Here is a 9,422-nt window from a genome sequence, read left to right as displayed (position 1 = left end):
GATATGATGATGATACGGTATGGAAGTCCAGAAAGGCCCATTCTACGCCCCTGGCATAATGTAAGAGAAAGTCCGGAAGACACATTCTACGTCCCGACACATTGGAATGTTATGTTATGTTATGTTTAAGGGAAAGACCAGAGACCCATTCTACGTCCTGGCACTGTTGAATTATGTAGAGGGCTATTGGTGACAAGTCCATCATTGATGTGATTTGTTTGTGATGTGATGCATTTCATGAAAGCATGTGTTTTATATATTGTTTTATGGTTCTGCTCACTGGGCTTTGTAGCTCACCCATTTCCCTTAACCCCCAGGTTTGCAGGTTCAGGATAGACTAGGAAGTCTCCAAGGGTAAAAAGTTTAGTGTATGTAATAGTTTAGTAGTGGACATGAGAAGGATTGTAATGTAATGTAACTTGATGTAATAATGTATATTGAGGATTAGTATTGTGCTTGACCCTAGTGTTTATAGTTAATCCCTTTTTGTACATTGATGTCATTGAGTTATCTGGGTCCTAGGTCTACACCAGTGAATATTGTCCGCTTTGGCTCAAGGCCATACAGTTTTGCTTAAAACGCGTTCACTGGGGTTTCAAGGGCAGAGACTTATAAGGCCTTCTCCCTTTCAACCTCTTTCCGATATGGGATACCTTTGATCCACCCGCATAGGGGGTCCTTCCCCCCATACAGGCCTAAGCGTACTCGCTCTGCGCACCGTACTCTCAGGCCTGTATGGGGGGAAGCACCCCCTATGCGGGTAGATCAAAGGTATCCCACATCGAAAAGAGGTTGAAAGGGAGAAGGCCTTATAAGTCTCTGCCCTTGAAACCCCAGTGGACGCATTTTAAGCAAAACTGTGCGGCCTTGAGCCAAAGCGGACAATATTCACTGGTGTGGACCTAGGACCCAGATGACTCAACGTCATCAAATGGCGCCGTCTGTGGGAATAAATCCTGGTCCTCACGAGTACGGTGTGCAGAGCGAGTACGCTCTGGCCTGTATGGGGGGAAGGACCCTCTATGCGGGTGGATCAAAGGTATCCCACATCGAAAAAAGGTTGAAAGGGAGAAGGCCTTATAAGTCTCTGCCCTTGAAACCCTAGTGGACGCATTTTAAGCAAAACCGTGCGGCCTTGAGCCAAAGCGGACAATATTCACTGGTGTGGACCTAGGACCCAGATGACTCAACGTCATCAAATGGCGCCGTCTGTGGGAACAAATCCTGGTCCTCACGAGTACGGTGTGCAGAGCGAGTACGCTCTGGCCTGTATGGGGGGAAGGACCCCCTATGCGGGTGGATCAAAGGTATCCCACATCGGAAAGAGGTTGAAAGGGAGAAGGCCTTATAAGTCTCTGCCCTTGAAACCCCAGTGAACGCGTTTTAAGGAAAACCGTGCGGCCTTGAGCCAAAGCGGATAATATTCACTAGTGTGGACCTAGGACCCAAATGACTCAACGTCATCAAATGACGCCGTCTGTGGGAACAAACAACCCTGGTCCTCACGAGTACGATACGCTAAGCGAGTACGCTCAGGCTTGTATGGGGGGAAGGACCCCCTATGCGGGTGGATCAAAGGTATCCCACATCGGAAAGAGGTTGAAAGGGAGAAGGCCTTATAAGTCTCTGCCCTTGAAACCCCAGTGGACGCGTTTTAAGCAAAACCGTGCGGCCTTGAGCCAAAGCGGACAATATTCACTGGTGTGGACCTAGGACCCAGATGACTCAACGTCATCATACATGATCCATGTAATGCTTTTAATGAAATGTTATATGATGAACCAAGCTTGATATATGTTATGTTAACTCACTAGAGCATTTGATGAGGGCTTTAGTAGGGGTTTTATGTATATGGTTTTAGTGCATGCACATGTCAAGCTTGGTAGATGAAAAGTTTAAAATTTTTATGAAAATGTATGATCATGTATGGAATTATATCAGGTACACAGGTTGTACGTTAGGCTTGCTACGGGTCCCGGCGATCTTAAGTCGATCTGGACCCTAGCGTCGGTAGCGGTCTGGTTTCCGGGTCGTTACAAGCAAACATTCATTAATAACTTAACTCATACCCTAAAACTTTAGATCTACTCATTAACCAGTAACTCCTTAAAACTTATTTAAAACATAGGAAAAGCAAAGATCTAGACTTACCTCTTGGAGATCTAAAGGTGACAACAACCCCAACGTGGAGATGAGGTAAAACGGTCTCCGGAGGTCTCCAAGGTTTAAAAACTTGAATTCAAGCTCAAATCTTCAAAAATAAGAGAAAACTCATAAATTTTCTGAGAGATTTGAAGAAAAAGCAACAAGAAAATCAAAGGATGGCAAGGACTCACCTTTGCCCGGAAATGGAGAGAAAAACTCTCTCATTTTCAGGCTGAAGGCCTCTTATAGGTGGCTAGATAAGCCACCTTCGGGGGCCGAAAGGGAAGGTCCCGCGGCAGCACCACCTTCGGCGCTTGAACTTGAAAGTTCGGCTGCCGAACTTGAAGGTTCGAGTTTTCCTTCAAAACTCTTTTCTTTCTTTTTAACACAAAACTTCTAAAAGAAAACGTTTCAAATTCATTTTATGAAAACCCTATTTTATCCTTTTAAGAGATTTTAGTCTTGAGATTCCGGATTTCAATGGAGATTCTATCGGAAGGTTAGAATTCCGACACTGGATCTTAGCCAGATATTACAGGTAGTGTCCAATCTAAAATGGCTGAAGTTTTCGCCTTTATAAATCTCTTATATGGCTGATTAATTGTGGCTAGACTTGTAGATATTGAGTTAGATTTGAAAGTTGTGGTTGATATTGTTTTACCAAAATAAAATTTATTTCTCTAAATTTGATTAACTTGTTTATGATTGTAGGTCTATTTTTAAGTAAAAGTCACACTGGACTTTGTTTTGGATCAAGCGATAAATTAATAAAACTACTCATATCTTATTTAAGAAAGCAACTAGTCTTATTTATTGATTTTTATATCTTGAATTTTTGAGTAATTTTAACATATTGATATTATTTTAAATTTTTTTACTTAATATTTTAAATTTTAAATTGAATATACAAGAAGATTTGTTGATATGAATGAGCTTAAATCCTCTATGTTAATTTTTTTATATAATTAACAGAATTTTAAATTTAAAAAAAAACTATCTAAATATAAAATAATATTAAAAAATAATTACTTAAAAAAATTGTTGAAACTGCACGAATTAATTTGTGTAGGAAAGGAGAAAAAGGGTTGCGAAAAGTGGCTGACCCTTTTATGTGGAGGGATTGCCCAGTTGCCCCCACCAAACTACAATTTGCCCCTTCTCAGTCGGCGAATGAAAATTTTCCTGTCGATGCCTGTCACTGAGACCATCTTCCCCACTCTTCCCAATGGGTCCCACGTCGGCACAAGCACCATGACAAATGACAATTACTTCTCACAAACATTATTAAAATCCGAAAACAATAATAATTGTCCTAAAATAATCCTTTTTATGTGGCTACAAGTCACCCACGTGTCCTTCTCTCACTCGTCAGCACCGAGATTTCCTCTTCTCTGACTAGATAGATAGAAATCAATCGCAAAGCTATCAGAGAACCAGCTCTCAAGGACTAGCCCACACCCCAACATAGAAAAAAAAAAAAAAAAAAGAAAATAAAAGAAAAACCTCTCCATTTCACTGACATTTCGGACTCTACACAGTTTCACTGCAAATGGGAGTCGAAATCCAGGGCTTAGACACCTGCACCGCCGGATGGACCGTATCCGCCCGATGCTGCGACTCCTGCAAGACGGCAACAGCTGCTGCGTTCTGCCGAGCTGACTCCGCTTTCCTTTGCCTCAATTGTGACAGTAAGATCCATGCGGCGAATAAGCTCGTGTCTAGACACGAGCGCGTGTGGATGTGCGAGGTTTGCGAGCAAGCACCGGCCGCCGTCAACTGTAAGGCTGACGCTGCTTCTCTCTGCGTGACCTGCGATGCGGATATCCACTCCGCTAACCCTCTTGCTCGCCGTCATGAACGCGTCCCTGTCGAGCCTTTCTTCGACTCCGCTGAGTCCATTGTTAAATCTTCGCCGTTTAATTTTCTAGTGCCTTGTGATCAAAATGGTGGCCCCACCGGTTACCACCTGCATCATGAGGATGATGTGGAGGGTTTTTCGTGGCTGTTGCCTAATCCTACTACCCTGAGTTCCAAATTATGCATGGAAAATCCTGAAATGAAGGCTGCCGGAGATCTGATTTTCCCTGAAACGGATCCGTTTCTTGATATGGAGTTTCACCCGAGCCATAGCGCTGCTACCGATAGCGTGGTGCCTGTGCAGACCAAACCAGCTCCAATTCCAGTCATCAACAACGAAGTCTGCTACGACGTCGATTTCTGTAGATCAAAGCTCTCTTCCTTCAACTACACGACTCAGTCTCTTAGCCAAAGTGTAAATATCAGTCTAAGCTAATCACCATGTGTATTGATTCAAACTTTAAATTTTTCTTTTCTTTCTGAATTCTTTCAGATTTCTTCGTCATCGCTTGATGTAGTAGTTCCAGATGGGAATTCTATGTCCGATATATCCTACCCATTTGGCCGAAACTTGAATACTGGTGCCGATCCAAGCGCACCCATATCGACTTCTACCACAAATCAGGCAGCGCAGATGTGTGGGATTGATCGGGAAGCTAGGGTATTGAGGTACAAAGAGAAAAGGAAGAATCGGAAATTCAAAAAGACCATACGCTACGCTTCCCGCAAAGCATATGCCGAGACCAGACCGAGGATCAAAGGCCGGTTCGCGAAACGAACTGAAATTGAATCCGAGATGGACCGCCTATACAACTCTCCCTCATCGGTATCTTTCATGTCCGATGGCCAATACGGCGTCGTACCATCTTTTTGAAATATGGATTAGGGGGAACGATCATTAATTAATATGATTACGAGAAATGATTTGGCAAAGCATAAATATTTGGTGTATGATAAGTAGAAATTAGTAGAATAATCATGTGGGGGTGTCAATTAGTGTTGATTAGGGATGTCCGTCGGTGTAAATTAGTATGTTTTCTTCTCTGAAATTTGCTATCGATCCAGAAAGCCCATCCGGTTTTTCTCTCAGGGCTTCTGTATTAGTTTATCTTTTAATAAAGATTTTGCTCTTTTTGGCTTTTCCACACTTTTGATTTATTTTTTTTTAAATAAATGAAAATTAGTCCAAATAAATTTGACTACTTTCTCTTAAACACAAATAAATTCAATCTTAAAATTTCAAGGTCAAATACACCATGAGATCTTATGAAAGAGGCAGATATATCCACTAATTGTCATAAACTAGCCTGTGTGTTACAAGTATTTAGGAAAATATTAAAATAATATGAAGAAATCATAATTTAATAGCTTCAATAATAATATTTTTAATTCCTAATTTGTTATGAAAAATTTTGTAAAAAAAAAAATTTAAATGAATGATTGTAAAATTATTTTTGATTTCATCTTCATGAAAAAAAATTTTGAATTTTTTATTTTAAACAAAAATTTTATAAGAAAAAAATTTAATTTAATTAAATTTTTATAAAATTATTAATTTTAAATAGAGGATAAATGATATAAGAGAAGCTGGAAAAGAAATGAATGATACATTCAGTTTATTCGATTGAAGGTTTATGTTCGGAGAAATGATATCCTTTACTTCATCCTCCTATCTACATCTTTTAGAGGTCAAAATTAATTGATGTAGGTTAATCAAATTAACATTCAAATTCTTCAAAATTAATGTGTAATTTTGCATTAATTGGTGTCTGACCAATCACACCAGCACTTTGCCTTAACCTAAGAGAACTACTTGCATTATTAGCCTTATTTGTCGATTTTGATGACGTCTCTCAATCCCTTAACTCTTCTCCTTTTGTAGTTTCCTTTGTCTAGATTGTATTAATTTTACTATTTATCATAAGATGAACTTTAAGTGCTCTTTCTCCTTTTAGATAGAAACACTTGTTATCACTAAAATATAACTTGAATGGTTATGCCACTTTTTGTTACATGAAAAAAAATGCTTGAGAGGGTAAATTTTCTTTTATCTATTAGTACTAAAGAAATAAATATACAAGTCATAGCTACTTAATACATGTTGGTTAGTCGCGAAGGGATTTTGGGTAAGAATTTGCTCGCAATTAATTAGTATTTTATAATGAATTAAAATTTAAAATTTTATTTAATAAAATTACATGATATTAAAAAATATATACATTTAATTAAAATAAATTTTATCCCTTCATTTAATACTCGATGGATATACCAGAGTAAATTAAGAGGTATATATAAATCAATCATCTCTTTCTGCCCATTAAGTTTATACACATATTCTTTTTATGATAAAAGATATTAGTGTCATCTTTTTTAGAAACGCTCATTATTAAAGACTGTAAAATCAAACAAGATTAGAAAAAAGAAATCAATTTATTTGAGTTCACTGCTCTTTTTTATTGAATTAAAATCTCTCAAGTTAATTTTGTATGATGTATGTGACGTTGTTGAAATCAAATTGATGATGTGGTCGAATTGGAGAGGTATTGTAATTGGCTAAATCTATGAGAAAGAGAATATGAGGTGGTGGGTGCCCATGACTACTACTTCGACGCTCAAGTCAGTAATATGGAGAATGAGACGAATATGAAACTTGAGAGTATTTGTGTTTGAGAATCGTATACCTTTGCCTTTGTGATTCTTCTCCTTTTATACTGCAAAAAGATGGAGATACATATAGCATTTCTTGATAATTCAGTGATAATATAGTCGGCTGCTTGATAAGGGATATCGCCAGCTAATAACTCAGTGATCCTACGATTACAAACGTAACAGTAATAGGCTGGACTGTGCTTGATAACGGTAACTTTGTGCCGAGACTCGCCCTATCCAGATGAGAGCAAGTTTTAACGATAAATCGAGTATTAGGGTGTCCGGGTCTTCCTTTCTTTAGTGGGACTATGTTACCTTTTTATCAGATCCTTACTACGTGGACCTGCTTAGTGGTGACAGCTCATTACTTATCTCGGACGATTGTTATGTAGCATCAAAGGTCCTCCCGCTGGTCTTCGATTATTCATATTCAAAAGTGATAGTTGTATTAGTGTATTTGTCATAGGCCATTATCTTGGACCTTTTTGCATGTCATTTTGTTTATTAATCATAGTGGTTTTATTATCGTTATTATTTATTTGTATGTTACATAATAATGATTAATATCCCCGGTAGTTTCTTATTATTATGATGATAATAATAAAATATGACTATTATGATTATTGATTGATAATCATGAGATGATTATGTGTATGTTGATATAAATCAATAATCATAGATACTTGTTAGAGAACGAAGTATTAGATGAACCCACGTTGAGATCACTATATAAATTATTGTCATAAGTGAATATCAAGATACTTATATTTTAATAATTTGACTTGAGATTATCATAGTTTCCAATATAAGGACTGTTATGTTTTGACATAATCAAACATCGTCTTTAATCGGATAATCATAAAGGTTATGATTGAATAGTAGAAATTATGTAGATGATATTGAACAATCAAGATAGAATTTTTCCATCTCTTTGAGAGAGATATCTTCTGGGCTTTTCGATAAGTGAGACTGAGAAATGCATGGCCGTGCTCAAATGAATTGATAATGTGATCAATATTATTTAGTTTTATTAGTCTACTTAGAGATCGAGAAATCATAAGTTTGAACATTATAAGTTTGACATTAACCATAACTTATGTTCAAACTAGATATCGTGTGACAAAGGGATTAATACATATTCTGTTTATTAAGCTTTATTGGACTATCGATCCTCATTTTAATTGGATAGTCATAACGTCTTTGTAACGACCCAGAAATCGGACCGCTACTGGCGCTAGGGTTCAGATCGACTTAAGATAGCCGGAGCCCATAGCAAGCCTACTATACATCCTGTGTACCTGTTAAAATCCCATACATAATCATACATTAATACAAAAACTTAAACATTTTATGAACCATGGCTCGACCTGTGAATGTATCAAAACTGAAAACATAAAACCCATACTAGAGTTCTCATCAAATGCTCTAGTATGATAAACATCACATGCCTCAAGTTTGTTTCAAACATAACTCATAATTAAAACTTTTACATAAGGATCATGTTAACAGGGATTACAAAGATAAATTTAGGGTAGAGCACAATTCTAATCCATTAAACAATACATGTCCACAATTATACTATTACATTTATCTATACCAGCTACTATGCCGACTTTCTGAGCTATCTTTGACCCTGCAAACCTAGAGTTAGGGGAAAGGGATAAGCTACAAGAGCCTAGTGAGCAGCACATAAAAACAGTTCATAAACATATGCTTGTATGAAATGCGTCACAACACAAACAATTCACATCAAGATGGATTTGTCACCAGTAACCCTCTACATATTCCAATAGTGTCCGGCCCTCGACGGAGCTCCTTAAGACTTCCTCTTAAACATAACATAACATATCCATAATGCCAGGGGCGTAAATGGGTCTCGACCTGGACTTTCTCTTATATATTGCCAGGGGCGTAGAATGGGCCTTGATAGAGCATATTTTAGTCCATATTATCATGATCTTATTGATGTTTATTTACACCTTTTCTACCTAATTTTGGGGTTTTAATCATGTTTTGCAGATATTAGGTGTAAAGAAACAATTTGGAGAAAATGCTCTTAAAAATGCCAAAAAGTGCCAAATCTGGAAAAGCCACCTTCGAAAGCACTTTCGGAAGCCAAAAGTCAAGTCTAGAGCCGAAACTCAACCACCTTCGGAAGCACCTTTGGAAGCCGAAAGTCACCCACTTTCGGAAGCACCTCGGAAGCCGAAAGTGGCCTCCAGATCCGAAACTCCACCACCTTCAGAAGCACCTTCGGCCGCCGAACCTTCCGTCCAGATCCGAAAGTCCAGCCTCCGAAACTAACCTTAGACGGCCGAAAGTCCCTCCAAACAACCTCTTCCTTACTCAATAAGCCAAATCTTGAAGATCACATGTTTTCCACTTTATGCCATGCACATTCAATATTCAAATTAGGGCTCCACCTTCCTCTTTAGTGCATGAATCATGTGAAGAAGGCTTCTTGGACACACTTGGACAATAATTAAAAGACCAAAAAGCCCTTGCAAACTCCACACATGCACATAGAAGACACAAGGGCATTTTGGGCAGCCTCTAAAAGATGCATGGACACCCAAGAAACCCTAGGCAGCCTCCCAAGACTTATTTAAAGGCTTCAAGAAGACAAGAAGAGGCAGATTTTCATCCACACAACTCCTCCAAGGCTCTCCAAGGCTCTCCAAGGCTTCTCCCTCTTGGTTCTTCATCTTCTTGCTTTCTTTTCTTTTATTTTCTGTTTTGGTTCAGCCATGAGTGGCTGAAACCCTAATTCT

The 9,422-nt window shown here is 38.3% G+C and overlaps 1 protein-coding gene across 1 annotated transcript; it reads left to right on the top strand.

Moving 5' to 3' along the window:
* The first annotated feature begins 3,580 nt into the window (after nt 1–3,580).
* LOC110600274 (zinc finger protein CONSTANS-LIKE 5) lies at nt 3,581–5,147 on the top strand. Its single transcript, XM_021737086.2, has 2 exons — nt 3,581–4,417; nt 4,496–5,147. Exons 1-2 carry the CDS (start codon nt 3,695–3,697, stop codon nt 4,874–4,876), a joined length of 1,104 nt encoding a protein of 367 aa, XP_021592778.1. The 5' UTR covers nt 3,581–3,694; the 3' UTR covers nt 4,877–5,147.
* Nucleotides 5,148–9,422: the final 4,275 nt, after the last annotated feature.

This window comes from Manihot esculenta, chromosome 14, assembly GCF_001659605.2.
Source record: "Manihot esculenta cultivar AM560-2 chromosome 14, M.esculenta_v8, whole genome shotgun sequence".
Lineage (NCBI taxonomy): Eukaryota > Viridiplantae > Streptophyta > Magnoliopsida > Malpighiales > Euphorbiaceae > Manihot > Manihot esculenta.
Note: the sequence above shows the minus strand (reverse complement) of the source record. Positions and strands in the feature narration are given on the sequence as shown.